Source organism: Barbatula barbatula, assembly GCF_947034865.1.
Source record: "Barbatula barbatula genome assembly, chromosome: 22".
Taxonomy (NCBI): Eukaryota; Metazoa; Chordata; class Actinopteri; order Cypriniformes; family Nemacheilidae; genus Barbatula; species Barbatula barbatula.
Window position 1 is genome coordinate 2,897,800 of NC_136785.1, and position 27,907 is coordinate 2,925,706.

At 35.5% G+C, this 27,907-nt stretch overlaps 3 protein-coding genes across 3 annotated transcripts; all 3 read right to left on the reverse strand.

The window, feature by feature from the left end:
• Positions 1–9,981: 9,981 nt before the first annotated feature.
• LOC306910890 (uncharacterized protein) lies at positions 9,982–11,724 on the reverse strand. Its single transcript, XM_079485787.1, has 2 exons — positions 11,656–11,724; positions 9,982–11,138 (listed from the first exon to the last, which is right to left on the reverse strand). Exon 2 carries the CDS (start codon positions 11,072–11,074, stop codon positions 10,235–10,237), a length of 840 nt encoding a protein of 279 aa, XP_079341913.1. The 5' UTR covers positions 11,075–11,138; positions 11,656–11,724; the 3' UTR covers positions 9,982–10,234.
• A 308-nt stretch (positions 11,725–12,032) lies between these two features.
• On the reverse strand, positions 12,033–12,869 carry LOC306911552 (C-C chemokine receptor type 8-like; the record flags this gene model as incomplete). The annotated part of the gene is made up of 1 exon (XM_079487021.1): positions 12,033–12,869. The coding sequence occupies one exon, from the start codon at positions 12,867–12,869 to the stop codon at positions 12,033–12,035; it is 837 nt and encodes a 278-aa protein (XP_079343147.1).
• A 14-nt stretch (positions 12,870–12,883) lies between these two features.
• On the reverse strand, positions 12,884–23,293 carry LOC306911553 (G-protein coupled receptor 4-like; the record flags this gene model as incomplete). Its single annotated transcript, XM_079487022.1, has 4 exons — positions 12,884–12,933; positions 15,100–15,273; positions 15,794–16,163; positions 22,928–23,293. The coding sequence occupies 4 exons, from the start codon at positions 23,291–23,293 to the stop codon at positions 12,884–12,886; spliced, it is 960 nt and encodes a 319-aa protein (XP_079343148.1).
• Between the last annotated feature and the right edge of the window lie 4,614 nt (positions 23,294–27,907).

Genomic DNA, 27,907 nt, shown 5'->3' on the forward strand with positions numbered 1-27,907 from the left:
AAACACCGTCGCAGTGAAATAAAACAGATGACCAGCTGCTGTACATGTACATAAATCCCTGAGCTGTGTTTTATAGCCAGACATCAGAACAGACGCAAAGAAATATGTGCTAGGTGTTGAATGCCACACATCAGATGCAAATATTTCAAATAGAAAATGAGGTTCTTTGAGCAAACACTGAAACAAAAAAAAATCATTTCAGATCTGTGTCGAGCCATTAAAATTGAAAATTATTTTATATGGAATTAGATGCACAGATTTAAATCAGAAAAGATGGAAAAGGTGTGTCATGTGATTGTTGGGACTTCACACTCTCTGCTTGTACATGAGATATTTATAAGACTAAAGTGACTTTCATATATATAAATAAATCAGATCACCCAAAGATTATGAATGAATGCGAAGAATTTTGGACATATTGGTATAAAATATAAAGCTTTAATGGCTATAAATAAAGGCAATCTTTTGTTCCTTATAGGATTATGAAACAGGCTTGAACATGTCTCATGCAATAAACCCCGGCTATGCACATTTTTGCGAACTGAAATGAGATTATGAGGCCAAACATTTGAAACATCTGCGAGAGAATTATGATTTCAAGTCCAATAAAATAAACAGCGTCAAACCTCAGAGTGGTGATAATAAAGCAATTTATTGAAAGACAAAGTACAAACTTTATTAGAAGTGGATTATCAATATTAGGATGTGTTGAATTTACACGCTATCAGATCCTGAATAATTAAAATGTCTCCACAATCCACTTTAATAGAGAGATTATCAGATTTGTGCGACAACAGTCGTCTACATTCTATGCTGCGCACTCCTGCAAAACAAGCATCTGTTTTGGGTCACAAGAACACAAACATGGTCTCATATGTCTTGGTCTGTATTATGCAAACAATACAATCGCAAAAAGAGTTTTAAAAGATAGCACTATATTAATATAATTCAATAGCTATTTTGAATTAAAATGCACCAAATGTCTTTTTTAAGTAGGCGTTTAGATCTTTGATTTCACAGTATCTGAGTATCTATTTATGTCAAACGCGGCTTGACACCTTTTGTGTTGAACAGCAAAGAAATACAGAGCTACAATTCATCCATAAAACATCAAAAACATGTAGTTACTTTCTTAAAATATAACATATAATAACAAATATTGTTTACGTTCTTAAAATATAACAATATTATGCACAGAAGCAGAGGCAGGAGAGTTTTCCAGCTCTCTGCAGAAAAAGAACAGGCTGTGTAAAACCTGCCATAATATAACAAAACAAAGCAGGAAACCAAAGTCCAACATTATTAAGGTTTGTGAAAATAATAACAAATCCAGAGATAATAAATGGGACATACAGAATAACCATGTTCATAGTAGTTATAAGAATGAGATGAAACGCTCTTCTCTTCATGTGGTCCTCCTCTCTCTCTCTCCCTCTCTCTCCTGGTCCTGACTGCTTCAGAGCTCTGAGAACAGCCGAAAGGCAAAACATCTGAATGGAGAGGAAGACGAGGAACTGAACAGAGAAGAACCATGTAAAAATACTGAAGTCAAGTGGGAAAATAAAGATGCAGCACAAACAAGAAACAAAAGTTATGATCCACGCAGCAGTGCAGCACATGAGTCTGTATCTGAGAGGTTTGTACTTCAGAAAGGTTACAGGATGAACCACCGCCAGGTAACGCTCGACACACATCAGACACTGAAACAGAGGACGACCGGTGATGCCCAGTCCTTGACAAAAATTGCCTACTGGTGTGAGACTTGATGACAAAAATGTCAGAATAACAAGTAACGAATTCAGACCGTTACCGATCTCACAAACTGAAAGATTTAGGTTGAAAATGCTCGATATAATTACACTTTTTGTTCCTGTGACGGTGAGCCAAATAACATAGGAGTTTATGGGAACACTAAACAGGAAATTGATGCTGCAAATTAAAATCTTCAAACTATCAAAAAGTGTCATTGACCCAATTGTAAAGTTTGTAGATGCTTCAGGTGTAGTGATGTTCATAGGAGAGATATTCATCTTCTCTTTGTCTTTTCACTGCAGAATAAACACTGACGATATTATCTAGAGAAAAATAAGTCATTTTAGGATATATGGTGCATTTTGAATACATATTTTTTAGTTTAGGTTTATTTAAGTAAAATTATCCTGGATTTATTCAAATATCATAAGTGACTCCACACAATGTAACATAAACTTCAGAACAGGAAAAGAGTATTAAAAACATGAATTGAATGTTTATCACCTGAACAATGAACGTCCAGCATCTGTCGTAGTATAAAAATCTCTATGTTGTGTTTGGTAGATGGGTTTTATATGTGCGCGGTGTGGTATGCTACACGTCATACAACATAAATCAAATATTTAAAATAAAAAATGACATTCAGGAAAGCATACCCATATGGAAATCTTTTAAATTGAAAAACAAATATTGTAATAGATAATTGATGGCATATTATCTAGAATAAAATCAGAAAAGACAGATCAGAAAAGTTTGTGATGTTCCAATGAGTGGGACTTCATGAACATTTTATCAGGCAGATTTTAATTTGTGGCTTTCTTCAAACGATAATACGGTATATTGTGGCTGTAAAAACAGACATGTTAATATGTTTTATTTTTGAAAGGCTAAAAAACTGTATAATAAATCCAGTCATTGAAGTAAATTTCTTTCAAAATAAATAAAACAATTTGCAAAGCATTCTACATTGTATTTACAGTAAGTAAAAATAATGACTTTTTTCTATTTTTTATTATTTGAATATACAAACATGTAATAGGTCATTTATATTTTTTATTTATTTATTATTTACTTAAATCGTCAAATCAAATCATTTCCATGCAACATAAAAGAGGAAATAAGGAATAGCACAGAAGTAATTTTTCCTCATAAACCTCACATTAGCCCTCACTTGAAAAACAAAACATCTCAAACTATTTTGTGGTCCATTTATCAAAATAACTTGTGATATAGTTTATAAACGAGCTTGGGCAGATATCAATATTTTTAGTCAACAATTTATGTATTTTGTCTTTTGTAAGCTACCACATAGCTCACATTCAGAATACAAATGTATAAATGAGTACAGTATTGTTTTTTTTCTTTCACAGAAAAAAGTCCAATGAGGTTTTTGAATGATGGCTAAAAACAATGAATATAATTTTGTTTACTGGAAGAAAACTTCCTAATGCACTATAATCTGTGATTCGGCATAACTCATAACATAATAATAATTACATTTATCCACGACTGTATGATAAAGTTATCATACACTCTTCAAATAGATTTTGTTCAATTTTAATGATAAGGTGGTTTACTTTTCACTTATTTAAATAGATGTACATCATTCTAAATAGACAATTTAACAAGCTGGCAATCACAAAGAACATTTTTGCATAATATAATAGCAACATAATCAAATAAAAAAAGCTTTTGTCACCTGAAAAGTGAATCTGGTCCGTCTGTATGCGTTTTAATAAATCAGATGTTTTAGTCAAGTGCATGAACCTCTCATATGTATTTTCCTGCATGGTGCATGTGTGCAAAAAACACACATGCAAATAAAGAAAAAATGACTTACAGATTGTCTTCTATTCAAATGGTTAAAAAAATTGAATAAGAAAATGCACTTAATTTTCATTCTGAGAATATTAAAGTGGGAAAACCTATACTACTGTTTTATTAAAATTAATAAAACACATTCTTTAAAACCCTATTCAGATGCTACGTGGATGCACCTGTACTATTCAGGCAAAATAGGCGTCCTATGTGTACTCAGTGTGTACTCATCTATCGGACAGCCCACAAACACAATAAAGCAAATGCAATGTTAGCTGGCTGGTCATTATAGCTGACCAAGACCAGCAGGGGAGTTTTTCAGTCTTCTGCTGATAAAAAACAGATTAAACAAACTAAACACATTTTATACAAAACGTCCTGTGAGAGTAGACAGAAATTCTGGTCAAATAAATGGGACAATTCTAAAGTCTGCTCCTGTATGCAGATGTTTGGGCACTAATCTGGTGCCAACATCTGAGAAAATAAAAGTTTTATGTGGGAAGAGGAAATGACTGCAGCCAGTGATAAGGCCAAAACCAGACTTGAATTTTTTACTTTTTTACTTTTTATTTAGCCGTTTTACTGAAGGGACCTTTTTGAAGGATATTGGTTTCCTTATGAGCACTTGAGTTTAACTGAGACTTGGGTGTTTGTAATAGACGTAGGCTTTGGTGTTGACCTTGATTTGTTGCAATTTTGAGGTGTTCAGGTGGCTGCGATGTTTCTAAAAGGGATAGTTCATCCAAAAATGTTCACCAAACCTGTATACATTTATTTGTTCCAATAAACACAGAGAAAGATATTTTTCGAGAATGTTAGCAATTTTCAGTTCTGGGACATCATCCACTACCATAGTAAAAGAAAAAATATTGGATTTATTTTGTTTGTAAATATTGAGATATTTTAAAGAATTTAGGAAACATGAGGTATGAAATTACACAAGCGTGAGTAAATGATTGAAATATCACTTTTGGATGAACATTCCCTTTAAGCGTTGATGACTAGTGATGCTTTGATCTTACATTTAGTATGAGTAAAATACTCAAATACTGTTAAAATCATATTCTCTAAGACTTTTACTCAAGTTGTTTTGGAATTCGTGACTTGTAACTTGTAATGGAGTCATTTTCACTGCAAGATATCTGTAATTTTACTCAAGTAGGGTTTTCAGGTACTCTTTACACCTTTGGTTGAATACTGCAAAATACATGTCTTCTCATATCTTCAATTGCTGCATACACACATTCATAAACGACTTTACTTGGACCCATTGTGCCTCTTTAATACCACGTGGGTTATATACATGTTGCTGCTGTTTGGATAGACATTCTTGACACACCCACCAAACAAGGGAAACTAATGACTCATACATGTACATATACTCATATGGAAGATGCTTTTATTCAAAGCGACTTACAAGTAGGAGAGCATATAAACATTTTGTCAACACACTTAACAGTACAGTTAGTTTACAAGGTCATGCTACTAGGAGGATTTTTGAAACTTGTAAAGGATGCTGCAGTTCGGATGGAGGCTGGTAGGTAATTCCACCAAAGAGGAACCGAATAAGGTTTTTGCAAGCGATTTGGTGCCTCGCTGTGATGGAACAACCAGGCGTCGCTCATTTTCAGACGAAGATGACGGGAGGGGATGTAGACCTGGAGCAGCGTGAGGTAGATGGGCGAAATTGCCGTTAATGTTCTGAAGGCCAGTGAACTTGGTGCGGGCGGCAACTGGCAGCAAGTGAAGAGAAATCAGAAGGGGTGTTACGTGGGTTCTGTTAGGCTGATTGAAAACTAGACGTGTAGCTGCATTCTCGATCATTTGCAAGGGGCTTGACTGCATTGGTTGGAAGGCCGGCCTGTAGAGAATTACAGCAGTCCAGTCTTGATATGACCACAGCTCGGACAAGCAGCTGAGAGGGATGCTCCGACAGGAACGGCCTGATTTTCCTGATGTTTTAGAGCACATACCTGCAAGTTCGAGAGGTTGCTGCGATTTGGGAAGTGAATTTTAGCTGGTCGTCGAACATCACCCCAGGTTCCTCGCAGACTTGGTGGGGGTTATAGTTGATTTCAGTCGCAGGGAGAGATTATATATGTCTGAATTCATACACACCAAAACATCTTATGCAAAAACTTAATAAAAACAAATGTAAAGTTTAACATGACAAATTGTTTTAAATGACAGTCAAAGGCTAACTAACAAGACTATTACATTCATATTGCACTTTTTCAACAGAGTAATAATAGTTAGTGGAATTTTACATTTGCTGATTTTTTGGGAAACAGAAGAATGGGATTTTTCCAGTGCGCTGCAGATAAAGAGCAGGCTGAACAAAACCAGCCAGCAAAAAACAGATCAAAGCTGATATCCAAACTGTCATTACATCCACATGAGTGTTTGGCACCATGGTAATGATTATTGCAATAGTAAATGGGCCGTATGTGATAAGCGTGTTCACAGTAGTTATCAGAATGATAATAAACGCTCTTCTCTTCATGTGGTTTTCCTCCTCTCTCTCTCTCCCTCTCTCTCCTGGTCCAGACTGCTTCAGAGCTCTGAGAACAGCCGAAAGACAAAAAAACTGGATGGAGAGGAAGACGATTAGCTGCGTGGTCATCCAACATATGTACATAATTTGATATGACCTTAAAGTAAACATACAAAACACACAAGATCCAAAACAAACTATCCAGGCAATAGTGCAGCAGATCATTCGATATCTGAGAGGTTTGTACTTCAGAAAGGTTACAGGATGAACCACAGCCAGGTAACGCTCGACACAGATCAGACACTGAAACAGAGGACGGCCGGTGATGGAAAAGCCTACTAAAAACTGGTCAATTATTGAGAAACTCTGAAACCACACTGACAGTACAAAGATCAAACTTTTCAGACAGATTCCGATCTCACAAACAGAGTAACTGAGGATGAAGAACTCTGCTGCAATTCCACTTCCGGCTCCTGTGGTGATGAGTCGTATCACATAGGAGTGAGCAGGAAAACCAAACAAGAGGTTGATGATATAAATGCCCATTTGCAGACTATTGTAAAGCCCAGTTGAATTGGTTGTGGAAAACGTAGTTTCATTCATTGCAGAGTCGTTTATTTCAGTGTTTCTTTGAGTTCAGTGTTTCAGCTGAGGAAAAACACAATTGGGATCGATTAGACAATCTAATTTTATTGAAATGAAAAGAGCACACTTTTATTTGAATGATTTTACAATTTGACGGTTGTGTGATATTTACATTCACAAATGGATGATTTCAAAAGCAACAGCATAAGCAAACGTCTTTGCGCATGTCTGCTTTTGTGGCCCAAACTCAACTCCTGGAACACATCCGCAAAGAGTCCCTGTAGATTATTTCTGAAACAAGCAAAATCAAAACAAGTAAATTACATTAGCAAGCAAGTTAAAAGAATGTCTAGCTAGTATTCATTTGGGTTACCCGGAAAAGCACCGCTACTTGACTAAACTTAAATGCAACAAAGTTAAACGACCCATTTGACAAATTGTTTATTTAATAAATGTATATAAAATAAAATTCAACCAATTGTTTATTTAGTAGTTATTATACAATACAATATTAATATTAATAAAATAAAATAAAATATATATTGTTATACATTACAGCCACTAGCAAGGCTGATCAACAAACACAGACCGGAAGTTAACCTCAGATAATATCCTTTGTTCTCAATGGATTTACTATAAATGCATAACAATAAATGTGTTCGTTGTTCAACAATACTCTTTAGTTTTAACTACATAGCCAAATATGAACATACCCCTCACCTTAAAAATACACTTTAGAGACTGTTGAGCAGAAAACAAATCAAATAAAAGGTTTTATCACCTGCAGCATGAAATTCTTGATCTCTCTGGGTCTGTACAAATCTTAGTGCAATGTTTTGTAGACTGATTTCAAGGACGTCCGGGGGAATTTTGTGCAGACTCGATATGCTGCTGCGTTATAGTAAAGACCAGGTATGCAAATGTTTAAAGAAACATCATGAATAAATAATCTGATATATTTCACCAATTTAAAGTATAATTTTACGACCTAATGAACTTAATGAACTTGAAAATAAATTGTGATTTTGTTTTTTTAAACCACAATTAGTTATTATTGCTTTATATACTTTCAGATAAAAATAAAAAACTTGATAATCAGTCTGCCAAAACTTTTACATTTAGTCATTTAGCAGACGCTTTTATACAAAGCGACTCACAAAGAGTTCGGGGAGCAATAAGCGACATGTCATACAAAACAGAGAATATAGATTTTTTTCAAAGCAATCTATATTTGTCAGAAACACAGGTCAGGGTTTGTGGTTAGCACAGGTGTCACACATTCAACAATCTGATATGTAAAAATTCAGACCAAGCAATATTAGCACTATATGACTACATGACTTTGAGTCATGACAACATGTCAGGTTTAAGACAATAAGCTCCGTGGCAACACTCAATGCAAAAAGATGACAGTGGGTCATTAATAAGTGTTTTATTGAAAAAACAGACGAATGAACACATTCAGCTCAGGAAAATATGTGGTTTGATAAAAGTGCACACTTGGTGATTTTATGGTGTACACAGGAAGCAGAGTTTTCTAGTACGATACAGATAAAGAGCAGGCTGAACAAAGCCACCAAAAATGAACAAAAGATAAGAAAAAGAGTAAAGTTGAGAAATATACTGTTTTGACAGAATATAATAGAATCCGGATATTGTATATGGGAGATAAATGACAACCAAGTTCCCAGTAGTTATCAGAATGAGATGAAACGCTCGTCTCTTCATGTGGTTTTCCTCCTCTCTCTCTCTCCCTCTCTCTCCTGGTCCTGACTGCTTCAGAGCTCTGAGAACAGCCAGACAACAAAACAACTGGATAGAGAGAAAGATGAGGAACTGAATCGAGTAAAACTTTACAAACGAAACAACGTTCGATGAGATTATACTAAACATGCACAAACAGGAGCCAAGATTTATGATCCACGCAGCACTGCAGCACATGAGTCTGTATTTGAGAGGTTTGTACTTCAGAAAGGTTACAGGATGAACCACCGCAATGTAACGCTCAACAGAGATCAGACACTGAAACAAGGGACGACCGGTGATGCCCAGTCCTAATAAAAAGCGTATTAATCCCGAGAGACTTGAAATCCAAAGAAAATAAAAAATTAATGTGAACAAACTGCTCAGACAGATACCAATCTCACAAACAGAGAGATTAAGATTAAAGAAATCTGATGCAATTGGACTTCCCGTTCCTGTGATGATGAGACATATAATAAAGGAGTGTGTCGGAAGACCGAACAGAGCATTGATGATGTACACAGACATTTGCAGTCTTAGCAGTATACCACTGGACTCAAAAGAAGCTTCAGATGTGTTGAAGTCCACTGTAGAGTTCTTCATTTTCTTCTTTATGTCTAAGGCATGAAACTCACAAGCAAAACCGAAATTGTATTCTAATCGTGGTCTGTGCTAGAAAAGAAATACAGTGTGAAGATTTGAATTATTCAACCATTTTTTAGGTATATGTCATATCTGTCAACATTTTTAATATTAAACATTATTGTATGCACACTATTCACAAATGTGTATATTTTGATTAGTGACATCTAATACTGTAGGGTTTCTGAACTTTGGACCAGAAATCAAAACAACATAAAGCCAAATTTGAACATATAATTTCTAAAATCCTAAATGTATAATAATTTTTACTAATGATTTTTACCTTAACATTTGCTAAGAAGATACATTTATAAGTGGCCATTATAGCAAGATTTTATAAAAGGTATGTTATAAATGATCACCTGAGGAGTGGATTTTGTCTCTCTGGATGTGAATAATTCCATAAGATTTGTACTGATTTGAAAACGGCCCCAGGGATTTATATGCCTGGCTTTACACATGTCTCAAACATATTGGATATGCAAAAATTAAAAATACAGGTAAAACTGATTTAGTCACAGAGTGTGTGTTATCATGACAGGAATAGTGATGTCGTCCCAAACGATCATTCTAATAACCTTCCACATTTGCACACATCACCAGATATACACATTTTAAAATGAACCATTGCAAAACTATGATGAAAACTATGATGAAAACTATGATGAAAACTATGATGAAAACTATGATGAAAACTATGAGGAAAACTATGATGAAAACTATGATGAAAACTATGATGAAAACTATGATGACTACATGTTACACTGATTTATTGCTGGATTTTATTTGGGGGGAAGCAAACTCAATTGTATTTCCATGCATGCATGCATCACTATGATCCATGCAAATGATAAACTAAGCATTCAAAACTTGTGATTTTAACAACTTCTGTGATTGATGCAAATGTATACAAAAACATGGAAAAATATGACAGTAGGTCATTGATAGGTCATTCAAGTATTTTATTGAAAACATCTGACAATAATCATACAGCCTATAATAAACCTCATAAATAAATAAATAAATGGGACAAACTCAAGTCTGTAATCGATTTGGGAGGTAGCGTATGCCATTTAAGATACTCAATGTAAATCTAAATCCTGGACTCAAAAACCCAAACTTAGAGCAAAGATACAGTTATAGTTATTAACAATGTTCAAAAATAGTTCTGATAATTGTCAAAAGAGTAACTTCATTTAGTCAAATTTGGCAGCAGAAGCGGGAGAACTTTCCAGTGCGCCGCAGATAAAGAACAGGCTGAACAAAACCAGCCAGCACAAAACAAAGAAGACCTGAAAGCCAAACTTCTGGTCTATCCACATAATTGTGTGTCACAATGAAGAAGAATCCTGTAACAGTAATCGGACCAAACGTGAGAACGGTTGTCACAGTAGTTATGAGAATGAGATAAAACGCTCTTCTCTTCATGTGGTCCTCCTCTCTCTCTCTCCCTCTCTCTCCTGGTCCTGACTGCTTCAGAGCTCTGAGAACAGCCGAAAGGCAAAACAACTTGATAAAGAGGAAGACAAGTAGCTGCATTGTCAAAAAACATATATAAACAGCATATTGCGAATCTAAAGTAAACATGCAGAGAAAACAGGAGCTGAAACAAATGATCCAGGCAGCGGTGCAGCAGATCACTCGATATCTGAGAGGTTTGTACTTCAGAAAGGTTACAGGATGAACCACCGCCAGGTAACGCTCAACACAGATCAGACACTGAAACAGAGGACGACCGGTAATAGAAAATCCTATTAAAAACTGTTCAAATGTTGACAAACTCCGAAACCACATCGACAATACAAAGATCAAACTATTTAGACAGACACCGATTTCACAAGCAGAGAGATTTAGGATGAAGAACTCGGACACAATTCCATTTCCTGTTCCTGTGACGATGAGCCGCATCACATAGGAGTGTGTAGGAAGACAAAACAAGAGATTGATGAGGTACACACATATCTCAAGACGGTTCACTAGTCCAATGGACACAGCTGTGGAATCCCCGTTTGTTGAGAGGTTCACTGCAGAGTTATTCATGTTCTTGTTTCTCTTCTCGGCGCATACATAAGAGTTTGTCTTTGAAAGGTCTGTAAGCGATTCACTATAAGTATGACATGAAAACAAACAGTAGTTTTTACTAACATATCCATTTCCAAAACATGTCCAAAAACATTTCACATTTTTAGTGCGGTTGTTCAATGATCATAAAGGGATAAAGCAGTTCACTCAAAAATATACGTTCTGTTATCATTTATTAACCCCAAATTTATTATGATTTTCGTTTCTCAAAATGCCTTTTGTTTTATCAAAAGAGATATTTTGAGAAATGTCTCCTGGGTTTTGTGTCCATACAACAGAAAACAATTGGGTCCAGTGCTGTTTGGCAATTTATCATCTTCTTTTGCAAATCGTACATGTTTTGAATGACGTGAGGGTTCTTTTTTATGAACTATACCTTTAATTCTATACATTCAATGGCGTATGCATTCAAATACAAAATCTAATTTTTCTCATTTTCCCTTAACGTTTTACAATGATTATTTTTCAATGACATTTTAACATGTTTTACAATAATTGTTAAGAAACAAAGATCTGAGTTTAAAAGAAGAGTTTGTTACCTGAAAAGTGAATGTTTAGTCCACGAGGATGTATTTAAATCTTGGCACTTTCTTTTGTAGACCGACTTAAAAAACGTCACGAGGACATTTGTGCATGACTCCACAAGCTACACCTAATATTAACACCAGATATGCAAATATACAGTACAGAGCTTCTCGGTCTATTGGGAATTTTACATTTACAGATTGATTTGGGGAACTGGGAACTTTTATTTTTACATTGCGCTTCAGATAAAGAACAGGCTGAATAAAACCAGCCAGCAAAAAAAACAGATCAAAGCTAAAACCCGAACTGTCATAATATCCACATGCGTGGCACAATGCTAACAATTCCTGAAACAGTAAATGGGCCCTATGAGATAAGACAGGTGCAGATTTTATGGCGAACACGGGCAGCGGAGTTTACCAGCACGATGCAGATAGAGAACAGGCTGAACAAAGCCAGCAAACGCAAAAAAAACAAAACTAGCTAAGTCAAGTTCAGGAATCTGATGCTTTGACAGAATAAAGTAAAATCCTGAAGTTGAAAATGGGAGATAAATGACAAGATAGTTCACAGTAGTTATGAGAATGAGATGAAACGCTCTTCTCTTCGTGTGGTTTTCCTCCTCTCTCTCTCTCCCTCTCTCTCCTGGTCCTGACTGCTTCAGAGCTCTGAGAACAGCCAGACAACAGAACAACTGGATGGAGAGAAAGACGAGCAACTGCACTGAGTAAAACTCTACAAACCAAACATATTTCAGTGAGATTATACTAAACATGCAGCATGAACACGAGCCGAGACTAGTGATCCAGGCAGCGAAGGAGCAGATCACTCGATATCTGAGAGGTTTGTACTTCAGAAAGGTTACAGGATGAACCACCGCCAGGTAACGCTCCACACAGATCAGACACTGAAACAGAGGACGACAGGTGATGCCCAATCCTGATAAAAAGTACATTAATCCTTTGAGACTTGAAAACCGAAGATAAAAAAAAATGGCAAACACACTGTTCAGACAGATACCAATCTCACAAACAGAGAGATTAAGATTGAAGAAGTCTGATGCAATCGGACTTCCCGTTCCTGTGATGATGAGCCATATAATAAAGGAGTGTGTCGGAAGACCGAACAGAGCATTGATGATGTACACAGATATTTGCAGTCTCAGCAGTACACCACTGGACTCAAAAGAAGCTTCAGATGTGTTGAAGTCCACTGTAGAGTTCTTCATTTTCTCCGCGTCTTCTAATGCCAGATACTCACAATCAAAGCATAGATGATATTGTAATCGTGGTCTGTGCAGAACAAAAGAGATACAGTGTGAAGATCTGAATCGTTCAAAAGATTTTTTGCGTACACAACATTCAGTTAGTGTTTCATACTTGTTTTTTTATGGAATTATTGTAATATAGATATGTAGCCTATATTTGTTTCATCTACAATTTTTAACATAAATGTATTTTTTATGCATACTATACACTAATATGTATATTGAATTAGTGATGTCTAATAATGTCGATTTTTCTATACTTTGGAACAGAAATCAAAGCAACAAACTCAAATTTGCACAACGTTTCTGAACTAAATGTATGATAATTTATATTAATGATTGGACATTTCAAGGCCATTATAGCAAAATGCATCATCATTTGGATCACATGTAAATAATAAAGTCGAAATTTATTTTGTTATTATTAATCCAAAATCTTAGAAAAACTAGCACATTCTTCAAACTAGTACAGTGTTGAGATATACGTAATTCATTCAAATTTCTATGATCAACAATGATTCTTAAAATATGTTAATATCATCACCTGAGGAGTGGATTTTGTCTCTCTGGATGTGAGGCAATCCCTGAGATTTGTAGACTGATTTAAAAACTGTCACAGGGATTTATATGCCTGCCTAAACACATGTCACAAACATATTGGATATGCAAAGATTGAAAGAAACCAAATATAGTGTTTAGCAAAACAAATAGCCTTTAAATGAAAGGCAGTTAACAAAGTCGACACGCTTCCATTTCATGAGATAAACAAGTTCTGTGTTATCGAGCTTACGTACTGTAATATTGAGTTTTCAAATAATAAATGATCACAGGAATAGTGATGGGAAGTCGTCCAAAACATACATTATAAATCTGATAAACGTCCACATTGGCACACATCACATTCACCAGATATACACATTTTAAAATAAAGCCTTGCAAAACTATGATAAACTTCTGTTTTGATATCTACATATAAGAATGACTTATCGTTGTATTTTTTACATGAATGACTGACTCCATGCAAATCATAAAATAAAGTGCTCAAAAACTAGGATATCTGTGATTGACAGAATGTAAATGCAAGCAAATTCATAGAAAAATTGGTCATTGATAGGTCGATGAAATATTTTATTGAGAAAATAAATCATATAAACCACATAAATGTAGTCTGGTTGTAAATAAAAAGGGAAAGTCACAAGGAAAGTCTGGATGTAACGTATGCCATTTAAAATCCTCAATGTAAATGTCATTCCTGGAGTCATAAACACAAACTACTGGAATCATAAACACAAAGATTCAATTAAAGTGATTAACAATGTTCAAATACAGTTATAACAATCTAAAAATAATGTAGCCTTGTTTAGTCAAATGTTCCTATTAAACACTTAAAACAGTTCAAATGTTGACAAACTCCGAAACCACATTACAAAGATCAAACTATTTGTCATGATTCCGCTATCATGTCATGTTTATTCTTGGTCTTGCAGCGGAGTCATGGCATAGCCTTAGGTTTTGTGTGAGAAAGCCATGTGCTTTCTCGTGTCTCGTCAGTGTTTCCCGCCATCTCGTTTCCTCGTTAACCTTCCCTGAGTGTTTCAGTACCCGCACCTGACCCTTGTTTATTATCCTTTGTCTGTCTCCCTTTAAAACATCCTCGTGTTCATTGTCCTGTGCTCGTTCGTTGCATCTAGTGTACTGGTATGCCTTACTATTTCATGCTTCATGCTTCATGCTTCATGCTTCATGCTTCATGCTTCATGCTTCATGCGTCATGCGTCATGCGTCATGCGTCATGCGTCATGCGTCATGCGTCATGCGTCATGCGTCATGCGTCATGCGTCATGCGTCATGCGTCATGCGTCATGCGTCATGCGTCATGCGTCATGCGTCATGCGTCATGCGTCATGCGTCATGCTTCATGCTTCATGCTTCATGCTTCATGCCTTTCAGTTATGTCTTTCAGTTATGTCTTTGAGTTGTTAGTCTAGTCAGTGTGAGTGTTTTGTAGTTGTAATTCTTGTCAAGTGTTTAGTCTGTAGTTAGTTCAGTTTATTGTGTACCCTGTTGTCACCCCTCGTGGGTTTTTGTTTTGTTCCTGTTTTCTGTTTATATTAAAGTCCTTGTTATCCCCGTTTCGCTGCCTGCAATTGGGTTCTCTCTAACACATCCGTGACACTATTTAGACAGATACCGATCTCACAAGCAGAGAGATTGAGGATGAAGAACTCGGACACACTTCCAGGTACACATCTCAAGACGGTCACTAGTCCAATGGACACAGCTGTGGAATCTCCGTTTGTTGAGAGGTTCACTGCGGAGTTATGCATGTTCTTGTTTCTCTTATAAGATTTTTTCTTTGAACGATCTGTAAGTGATTGCCAATGAGTATTACATGAAAACAAGCAGTAAATATTAAAAACATGTACGTTTTTTCCTTCTACAAAGTCTCAATTTTATGAGCAGGCTATGGTTAAATTATGTTTCGGGATAAAGCAGTTCACCAAAAATACAGTATATATTCTGTTATGATTGTTTCACCCTAAAATCATTCCTGTAAACCTTTCTCAGAATTATGTTTGTTTCATAAAATTAAACATTTTGAGAAATGTCTCAGTGGTTTTGTGTCCAAACAATAAATGGGGTCCATAGCTGTTTGGTTATGTTCTTCAAAATGTTCTTTTGCAAAATCCCATTTTCTCGTTTACCCTTAACGTTTTACAATTCATAATTGCACAAAAACAAAAATCTGAATTAAAACGAAAAGCGAAATGTTGAACGATTTCCGTCGCATGTGTATTTTTAAGATGAGAGACAGAAGAATTTCCCAGCACGTTGCAGACAAAGAACAGGCTGTACAAACCCAGCCAAAACATAACAAATCAAACCAGTGACCCATAATCCGTAACAATAACTCGCCGTCATAATGACAAATATTCCAGACAGAATATAAGGGCCATATGTGATTATCATGCTCATCGTAGTAATGAGAATGAGATGAAACGCTCTTCTCTTCATGTGGTTTTCCTCCTCTCTCTCTCTCCCTCTCTCTCCTGGTCCTGACTGCTTCAGAGCTCTGAGAACAGCCAGACAACAGAACAACTGGATGGAGAGAAAGACGAGGAACTGCACTGAGAGGAACCAGATGAAAACATAGTGAACAGAAGAGACATCAATAAACATGCAGCACAAACAGGAGCCGAGAATTAAGATCCAGGCAGCGGTGGAGCAGATCACTCGATATCTGAGAGGTTTGTACTTCAGAAATATTACAGGGTGAACCACCGCCAGGTAACGTTCAAGACAGATCAGACACTGAAACAGAGAACGACCGGTGGTAATAAGTCCCTTCAATAAATATTCAATTACAAAGAGACTTGAAGTCCACATGTTCAGTACAAAGAACAAGCAATTCAAACAGTTGCCAAGCTCACACACAGAGGCATTGAGAAAGAAGAACTCGGATAAAATCCTACTTCCTGAGACGATGAGCCATATCACATAAGAGTGTGTAGGAACACCAACCAGAAAGTTGATGGCCAATACACACGTTTCTGGAGTCTGCAGCCTTGGGGAGTTGACACTGACAGAAGCTTCAGGTTCGGTGATGTACAGTGTATAGTTATTCATTTTTCTTTATTTCCCAGCACATTAAATTATAAAACACAAACTGTGATCTCTGGAAAAAGAGAGTTAGAAATGATCAAGATTATTAGGACAAGCACAGATCAACACAATGAGTTTTTCATGAACCCGTTTTCAGTACGCCTAGTATTTACAATCTGGCCTGTACATTTATATAACCAACGCACACAGCTGAGTGTGTTGTTGTTGAAAAAGCTTAGCACCATTAATGTTATAACGTATGCACTGAAAGTTATGAGAAAATCAAATTAACAAAATGACACAAAACAAATTCTCACCTGCGGTGTGAACGTCGAGTCGCCGTTCCGTGTTTTGCCGGCTGACTTTAAAGCTGTCGGAGCAATACAGTGTGTGCATGGCTACATTTATCGCATCTCATCAGACATGCAAATATTTAAAGCTTAGAACAACAACGAATTAAAGAGCTAACTAAACAAAAGGAGACAGTCTTGAAAATATTAATAAAAACAATTTAGTTAAACTCTGTAGGGAAATGTTTTAATATGATGGCTAATGTTTACATAAAAATGAATAACCATGTTGTGCAAAAAATACAAATAAATTAGTCAACTTACAATTCTTTGAGGTGAAGAACATTAAACTGTTTTACATTTACATTTAGGCGTTTGGCAGATGCTTTTATCCAAAGCGACTTACATTGCATTACCCTATACATTTTACATAGGTATCTGCAATCTCCTGGGATCAAACCACAACCTTGCGTTGTTAACTTAACAGTTACTGGAAAGTTGTTTCTTATCTAAATAATTTACTAAAAACAATAATGCTCACTTATTTGGCCTTTCAACATGTGTAGTAATTTTGAGACCCAGTTTAGTATGAACATAAAAAGCTGTGTACATAGGCTGTCATGTAAAACAACACGATAATCTCTGTAGAAATAAGGAATAATTAATAAATCCTACTCTGTAATGCCACAAAACATAACATTATTAAAGATTTACATTATAATCACCTACAAAAGAACAACATTCCCATTATATGGAAAAGAAACATAATTATGCTATTATTTACATAAAGGTATATGGATTGACATATAATAACCTATAATCCTTTATCTTTTAAATTGGTTTGGCATGACATGAATTAGCCCTTTGCCTAAAAGCTATTTCACAACTCTTACGTAAATCTGCTGAAAGTCAAATCATTGCCTTTTGTTTAGAAATACATTTATATCCTTTATAGCTTTATATACATTTATAGATTTGCTGTGGCTCAGTGGTTGGAGCATGGCGTGAGCAACGCCAAGGTCACAGGTCCGATCCCAGGGATTGCACATACTTAAAAGCAAATGTGTAGGATAATGCAAAGTAAGTCGCTTTGGAAAAAAGTGGATATTTAAATATCGTTGCTGTGTTTTATTTGGCCTAAATTCCACAGCTGTCACAAGAATAAATGTGCCTGGCTGCATGTGCCACAAAAATCTGAAATTCAAATGCTTAAAGTAGTAAAAACATATGCGGTATATCCAACACGGATAGCTATAAGGGGAGAACCAACCAAAACATTAACTTTATGTTTCAATGAAAACATTTTAATAGTCCTTTTTAGCATATGATGCACATCAAAAAACCAGTTAGGTTAAGGACATTAATTTTGACTTTCATCAAGTGTATTTTGTATAAGAAAAAATCAATTAATCTTTTACAGTTCCCAATTTGAATATTTTTGTTACCGATCATTTCTTTTTATCAACTAAGATGCCAGGGACACACCTCCTCAAATGGTCATGTCACCTCAAAATGAAATGAAGATTCATCTCCATGATATCCCATAGTTGCATAGGTTGATATATAATAAATATATTTTGTTTATTTACTTTTTAAAAAAATAGGAAAAATCTATTTTATATATATATATATATATACACAATGTGTGTATGTCGTGAACGTGGAGGGTGGAAGAACCCAAGTGCAGGCAGACACGGGGATGAAGGGGTTAACAAGTATACTTTAATAATAACAAGAACAAAAACACCCACGATGGGGGAAAACACTAACAAAACTAAGATACAAAATTGAAACCAAATACTTCCCACAAGGGGGCAAACATTAACAACTAGGAATAACAAATAAAGTCCTTGGGTATTTACATACATGGACCAGGAACATGAAACAAGGAACTACCAAGGACAGGACAGGACAGGACAGGACAGGACAGGACAGGACAGGACAGGACAGGACAGGACAGGACAGGACAGTGACTTCAACAGGGATGACGATAACAAATAATGACAATGACCAGACAAGAGACAGGGGGAAACTGGGACTTGATAAAGGGAAACACTGACGAGGACTGATCACACAGGGAGAGTGGCGGCAGTTGACATGAATGAAACACTAAAGGAAAGCTAACAGGAGGATTGCACAAGGCAGGTGAAGGTAATAAAACGCTAAGGGAAAGATGAATCAGGGCTGGTGACAAGATTAACACTAATGGGCCGCTAACAGGGAAACAAGGGGGCAGGGCTAAAGGATGCGACACCGCAGAGAGAGCATGGTGTGACAAACCAAAACAATGCTCTTTCTCCACACAAAACACATGGGACTGACATGATCCTGCCACAAGACTCGAAAACCAAGACAAGGAGAGGCAGGATCATGACAGTGTAAATCTATTTGCAATATGTGTTCAAAATGTATTTACATATTCGATTTTGGCCACTTTTTTATATTTTTCACATTTAATAAAACATGGTAAATATATGTGTAAGTGATATATTGTGATCTATTTATTTACTTTATATGTAAATAAGTGTATAAGCACATCTGCTGTATGTAAATATTACTTATGTCCATTAATCAATCTTTAATATTTGTTAACATATAAGTTTCCCTGTATATGTATAGCTATTTTAAACATATTCAATTAATCCTCCTATAGGTTCGTTATTCTTAGTAGAAACCAAAAAACTGTACACATTTCAATAAAGACCATCACATAATTTAATATTTGATAGATGACTCGAGAAGTTAAATAAATTTTCAAACATAAATAAACAGATTTAGAAATGCAACATAAACATCAGTTTGTAAGGTTTAGGATATATGTAGGCTACTTTGAAAATACGCGTTCAGAATTATCCAAAAGTACAAAATCATATAGCTTACCTTGCATAACTGTATCTTTATCTTTAAATCTTTAAACTTGAAAAGTGGCCGGGTTAGAGAATCGGATTCGTAACCAAAAGACCATTAGATTTAAACCTATGCTGTATCTTTCATGTGAAATATGAAAATGAATTTGGTTTGGTCTACTCATCTCATGCACTTTCCCTCACACAGCTGTTGGCTAAGGATTTCCTGAAATAATGTAGAATAAAGAGACAGAACTTTTGCTGTTTTACTTTTACATTAGTTTGTAAATGAACAAAATGTGTAAATAATGCATGCATAAACTCCATTGTTTTTGCTGACTGGCTGGTGACACGGTTCACAGTAACAGTTTGCAGTGCCTTTAAAATGACCATGTTTTCTCCCGTAGGATTGGAATCTTACTTAAATTACTTAAAAGGGATGAATGCACCCCTAAGCCCATTTAACAGTTCATTTAAGGGCAAATATGCATCAATTGCACACAAAGCAATTGATGTTTTAGGAAGAAGCCCAGCAGAAAAGTTTTCCACATCTGTGTAAATAAAAAACAGGCTGTAAAAAACCACCCAGCATGTAAGACAGCAATGCAGGAAACCAAATTTCCACAATGTACTTTTTTTTCATAACAGTTAGAAATCCTGAGACAGACATTGGCACATATATGATAACCATGCTCACTGTAGTTATAAGAATGATATAAAACGCTCTTCTCTTCATGTGGCTTTCCTTCTCTCTCTCTCTATCTCTCTCTCCTGGTACAGACTGCTTCAGAGCTCTGAGAACAGCCGAAAGACAAAAAAACTGGATGGAGAGGAAGACGACTAGCTGCGTGGTCATCCAACATATGTACATAATTTGATATGACCTTAAAGTAAACATACAAAACACACAAGATCCAAAACAAACTATCCAGGCAATAGTGCAGCAGATCATTCGATATCTGAGAGGTTTGTACTTCAGAAAGGTTACAGGATGAACTACAGCCAGGTAACGCTCCACACAGATCAGACACTGAAACAGAGGACGGCCGGTGATGGAAAAGCCTACTAAAAACTGGTCAATTATTGAGAAACTCTGAAACCACACTGACAGTACAAAGATCAAACTTTTCAGACAGATTCCGATCTCACAAACAGAGTAACTGAGGATGAAGAACTCTGCTGCAATTCCACTTCCGGCTCCTGTGGTGATGAGTCGTATCACATAGGAGTGAGCAGGAAAACCAAACAAGAGGTTGATGATATAAATGCCCATTTGCAGACTATTGTAAAGCCCAGTTGAATTGGTTGTGGAAAATGTAGTTACATTCATTGCAGAGTAGTTTATTTCAGTGTTTCTTTGAGTTCAGTGTTTCAGCTGAGGAAAAACACAATTGTGATCGATTAGACAATCTAATTTTATTGAAATGAAAAGAGCACACTTTTATTTGAATGATTTTACAATTTGACGGTTGTGTGATATTTACATTCACAAATGGATGATTTCAAAAGCAACAGCATAAGCAAACGTCTTTGCGCATGTCTGCTTTTGTGGCCCAAACTCAACTCCTGGAACACATCCGCAAAGAGTCCCTGTAGATTATTTCTGAAACAAGCAAAATCAAAACAAGTAAATGACATTAGCAAGCAAGTTAAAAGAATGTCTAGCTAGTATTCATTTGGGTTACCCGGAAAAGCACCGCTACTTGACTAAACTTAAAGGCAACAAAGTTAAACGACCCATTTGACAAATTGTTTATTTAATAAATGTATATACAATAAAATTCAACCAATTGTTTATTTAGTAGTTATTATACAATACAATATTAATATTAATAAAATAAAATAAAATATATATTGTTATACATTACAGCCACTAGCAAGGCTGATCAACAAACACAGACCGGAAGTTAACCTCAGATAATATCCTTTGTTCTCAATGGAGTTACTATAAATGCATAACAATAAATGTGTTCGTTGTTCAACAATACTCTTTAGTTTTAACTACATAGCCAAATATGAACATACCCCTCACCTTAAAAATACACTTTAGAGACTGTTGAGCAGAAAACAAATCAAATAAAAGGTTTTATCACCTGCAGCATGAAATTCTTGATCTCTCTGGGTCTGTACAAATCTTAGTGCATTGTTTTGTAGACTGATTTCAAGGACGTCCGGGGGAATTTTGTGCAGACTCGATATGCTGCTGCGTTATAGTAAAGACCAGGTATGCAAATGTTTAAAGAAACATCATGAATAAATAATCTGATATATTTCACCAATTTAAAGTATAATTTTACGACCTAATGAACTTAATGAACTTGAAAATAAATTGTGATTTTGTTTTTTTAAACCACAATTAGTTATTATTGCTTTATATACTTTCAGATAAAAATAAAAAACTTGATAATCAGTCTGCCAAAACTTTTACATTTAGTCATTTAGCAGACGCTTTTATACAAAGCGACTTACAAAGAGTTCGGGGAGCAATAAGCGACATGTCATACAAAACAGAGAATATAGATTTTTTTCAAAGCAATCTATATTTGTCAGAAACACAGGTCAGGGTTTGTGGTTAGCACAGGTGTCACACATTCAACAATCTGATATGTAAAAATTCAGACCAAGCAATATTAGCACTATATGACTACATGACTTTGAGTCATGACAACATGTCAGGTTTAAGACAATAAGCTCCGTGGCAACACTCAATGCAAAAAGATGACAGTGGGTCATTAATAAGTGTTTTATTGAAAAAACAGACGAATGAACACATTCAGCTCAGGAAAATATGTGGTTTGATAAAAGTGCACACTTGGTGATTTTATGGTGTACACAGGAAGCAGAGTTTTCTAGTACGATACAGATAAAGAGCAGGCTGAACAAAGCCACCAAAAATGAACAAAAGATAAGAAAAAGAGTAAAGTTGAGAAATATACTTATTTGACAGAATATAATAGAATCCGGATATTGTATATGGGAGATAAATGACAACCAAGTTCCCAGTAGTTATCAGAATGAGATGAAACGCTCGTCTCTTCATGTGGTTTTCCTCCTCTCTCTCTCTCCCTCTCTCTCCTGGTCCTGACTGCTTCAGAGCTCTGAGAACAGCCAGACAACAAAACAACTGGATAGAGAGAAAGATGAGGAACTGAATCGAGTAAAACTCTACAAACCAAACATATTTCAGTGAGATTATACTAAACATGCAGCATGAACACGAGCCGAGACTAGTGATCCAGGCAGCGAAGGAGCAGATCACTCGATATCTGAGAGGTTTGTACTTCAGAAAGGTTACCGGATGAACCACCGCCAGGTAACGCTCCACACAGATCAGACACTGAAACAGAGGACGACAGGTGATGCCCAATCCTGATAAAAAGTACCTTAATCCTTTGAGACTTGAAAACCGAAGATAAAAAAAAATGGCAAACACACTGTTCAGACAGATACCAATCTCACAAACAGAGAGATTAAGATTGAAGAAGTCTGATGGAATTGGACTTCCCGTTCCTGTGATGATGAGCCATATAATAAAGGAGTGTGTCGGAAGACCGAACAGAACATTGATGATGTACACAGATATTTGCACACCACTGGACTCAAAAGAAGCTTCAGATGTGTTGAAGTCCACTGTAGAGTTCTTCATTTTCTCCGCGTCTTCTTATGCCAGATACTCACAATCAAAGCATAGATGATATTGTAATCGTGGTCTGTGCAGAACAAAAGAGATACAGTGTGAAGATCTGAATCGTTCAAAAGATTTTTTGCGTACACAACATTCAGTTAGTGTTTCATACTTGTTTTTTTATGGAATTATTGTAATATAGATATGTAGCCTATATTTGTTTCATCTACAATTTTTAACATAAATGTATTTTTTATGCATACTATACACTAATATGTATATTGAATTAGTGATGTCTAATAATGTCGATTTTTCTATACTTTGGAACAGAAATCAAAGCAACAAACTCAAATTTGCACAACGTTTCTGAACTAAATGTATGATAATTTATATTAATGATTGGACATTTCAAGGCCATTATAGCAAAATGCATCATCATTTGGATCACATGTAAATAATAAAGTCGAAATTTATTTTGTTATTATTAATCCAAAATCTTAGAAAAACTAGCACATTCTTCAAACTAGTACAGTGTTGAGATATACGTAATTCATACAAATTTCTATGATCAACAATGATTCTTAAAATATGTTAATATCATCACCTGAGGGGTGGATTTTGTCTCTCTGGATGTGAGGCAATCCCTGAGATTTGTAGACTGATTTGAAAACTGTCACAAGGATTTATATGCCTGCCTAAACACATGTCACAAACATATTGGATATGCAAAGATTGAAAGAAACCAAATGTAGTGTTTAGCAAAACAAATAGCCTTTAAATGAAAGGCAGTTAACAAAGTCGACACGCTTCAATTTCATGAGTAAAACAAGTTCTGTGTTTTCGAGCTTACGTACTGTAATATTGAGTTTTCAAATAATAAATGATCACAGGAATAGTGATGGGAAGTCGTCCAAAACAGACATTATAAATCTGATAAACGTCCACATTGGCACACATCACATTCACCAGATATACACATTTTAAAATAAAGCCTTGCAAAACTATGATAGACATCTGTTTTGATATCTACATGTAAGAATGACTTATCGTTGTATTTTTTACATGAATGCATGACTCCATGCAAATCATAAAATAAAGTGCTCAAAAACTAGGATATCTGTGATTGACAGAATGTAAATGCAAGCAAATTCATGGAAAAATTGGTCATTGATAGGTCGATTAAATATTTTATTGAGAAAATAAATCATATAAACCACATAAATGTAGTCTGGTTGTAAATAAAAAGGGAAAGTCACAAGGATCTGGATGTAACGTATGCCATTTAAAATCCTCAATGTAAATGTCATTCCTGGAGTCATAAACACAAAGATTCATTTAAAGTGATTAACAATGTTCAAATACAGTTATAACAATCTAAAAATAATGTAGCTTTGTTTAGTCAAATGTTCCTATTAAACACGTAAAACAGTTCAAATGTTGACAAACTCCGAAACCACATTACAAAGATCAAACTATTTAGACAGATACCGATCTCACAAGCAGAGAGATTGAGGATGAAGAACTCGGACACACTTCCAGGTACACATCTCAAGACGGTCACTAGTCCAATGGACACAGCTGTGGAATCTCCGTTTGTTGAGAGGTTCACTGCGGAGTTATGCATGTTCTTGTTTCTCTTATAAGATTTTTTCTTTGAACGATCTGTAAGTGATTGCCAATGAGTATTACATGAAAACAAGCAGTAAATATTAAAAACATGTACGTTTTTTCCTTCTACAAAGTCTCAATTTTATGAGCAGGCTATGGTTAAATTATGTTTCGGGATAAAGCAGTTCACCAAAAATACAGTATATATTCTGTTATGATTGTCCCTAAAATCATTCCTGTAAACCTTTCTCAGAATTATGTTTGTTTCATAAAATTAAACATTTTGAGAAATGTCTCAGTGGTTTTGTGTCCAAACAATAAAACAATAAATGGGGTCCATAGCTGTTTGGTTATGTTCTTCAAAATGTTCTTTTGCAAAATCCCATTTTCTCGTTTACCCTTAACGTTTTACAATTCATAATTGCACAAAAACAAAAATCTGAATTAAAACGAAAAGCGAAATGTTGAACGATTTCCGTCGCATGTGTATTTTTAAGATGAGAGACAGAAGAATTTCCCAGCACGTTGCAGACAAAGAACAGGCTGTACAAACCCAGCCAAAACATAACAAATCAAACCAGTGACCCATAATCCGTAACAATAACTCGCCGTCATAATGACAAATATTCCAGACAGAATATAAGGGCCATATGTGATTATCATGCTCATCGTAGTAATGAGAATGAGATGAAATGCTCTTCTCTTCATGTGGTTTTCCTCCTCTCTCTCTCTCTCTCTCTCTCTCTCTCTCTCCTGGTCCTGACTGCTTCAGAGCTCTGAGAACAGCCAGACAACAGAACAACTGGATGGAGAGAAAGACGAGGAACTGCACTGAGAGGAACCAGATGAAAACATAGTGAACAGAAGAGACATCAATAAACATGCAGCACAAACAGGAGCCGAGAATTAAGATCCAGGCAGCGGTGGAGCAGATCACTCGATATCTGAGAGGTTTGTACTTCAGAAATATTACAGGGTGAACCACCGCCAGGTAACGTTCAAGACAGATCAGACACTGAAACAGAGAACGACCGGTGGTAATAAGTCCCTTCAATAAATATTCAATTACAAAGAGACTTGAAGTCCACATGTTCAGTACAAAGAACAAGCAATTCAGACAGTTGCCAAGCTCACAGACAGAGGCATTGAGAAAGAAGAACTCGGATAAAATCCTACTTCCTGAGACGATGAGCCATATCACATAAGAGTGTGTAGGAACACCAACCAGAAAGTTGATGGCCAATACACACGTTTCCAGAGTCTGCAGCCTTATGGAGTTGACACTGACAGAAGCTTCACGTTCGGTGATGTACAGTGTATAGTTATTAATTTTTCTTTATTTCCCAGCACATTAAATTATAAAACACAAACTGTGATCTCTGGAAAAAGAGAGTTAGAAATGATCAAGATTATCGCGTCGAGTCGCCGTTCCGTGTTTTGCCGGCTGACTTTAAAGCTGTCGGAGCAAGACAGTGTGTGCATGGCTACATTTATCAAATCTCATCAGACATGCAAATATTTAAAGCTTAGAACAACAATGAATTAAAGAGCTAACTAAACAAAAGGAAACAATTTAGTTAAACTCTGTAGGGAAATGTTTTAATTTGATGGCTAATGTTTACATAAAAATGAATAACCATGTTGTGCAAAAAATACAAATAAATTAGTCAACTTACAATTCTTTGAGGTGAAGAACATTAAACTGTTTTACATTTACATTTAGGCGTTTGGCAGATGCTTTTATCCAAAGCGACTTACATTGCATTACCCTATACATTTTACATAGGTATCTGCAATCTCCTGGGATCAAACCACAACCTTGCGTTGTTAACGCAATGCTCTTACCACTGAGCTACAGGAAAGTTGTTTCTTATCTAAATAATTAACTAAAAACAATAATGCTCACTTATTTGGCCTTTCAACATGTGTAGCACATTCAACACCAGTCATGGAAATTTTGAGACCCAGTTTAGTATGAACATAAAAAGCTGTGTACATAGGCTGTCATGTAAAACAACACGATAATCTATGTAGAAATAAGGAATGATTAATAAATCCTACTCTGTAATGACACAACTATAAAATAAAACATAACATTATTAAAGATGTACATGTTGTAATATTACTTACATTATAATCACCTACAAAAGAACAACATTCCCATTATATGGAAAAGAAACATAATTATGCTATTATTTACATAAAGGTATATGGATTAACATATAATAACCTATAATCCTTTATCTTTTAAATGGGTTTGGCATGACATGAATCAGCCCTTTGCCTAAAAGCTATTTCACAACTCTTACGTAAATCTGCTGAAAGTCAAATCATTGCCTTTTGTTTAGAAATACATTTATATCCTTTATAGCTTTATATACATTTATAGATTTGCTGTGGCTCAGTGGTTGGAGCATGGCGTGAGCAACGCCAAGGTCACAGGTCCGATCCCAGGGATTGCACATACTTAAAAGCAAATGTGTAGGATAATGCAAAGTAAGTCGCTTTGGAAAAAAGTGGATATTTAAATATCGTTGCTGTGTTTTATTTGGCCTAAATTCCACAGCTGTCACAAGAATAAATGTGCCTGGCTGCATGTGCCACAAAAATCTGAAATTCAAATGCTTAAAGTAGTAAAAACATATGCGGTATATCCAACACGGATAGCTATAAGGGGAGAACCAACCAAAACATTAACTTTATGTTTCAATGAAAACATTTTAATAGTCCTTTTTAGCATATGATGCACATCAAAAAAACAGTTAGGTTAAGGACATTAATTTTGACTTTCATCAAGTGTATTTTGTATAAGAAAAAATCAATTAATCTTTTACAGTTCCCAATTTGAATATTTTTGTTACCGATCATTTCTTTTTATCAACTAAGATGCCAGGGACACACCTCCTCAAATGGTCATGTCACCTCAAAATGAAATGAAGATTCATCTCCATGATATCCCATAGTTGCATAGGTTGATATATAATAAATATATTTTGTTTATTTACTTTTAAAAAAAATAGGAAAAAT

Coding starts and splice junctions, on each gene's coding strand:
- LOC306910890 (XM_079485787.1), bottom strand. CDS start 11,074: ATGAATAACTCTGCAGTGAACCTCTCAACAAACGGGGATTCCACAGCT.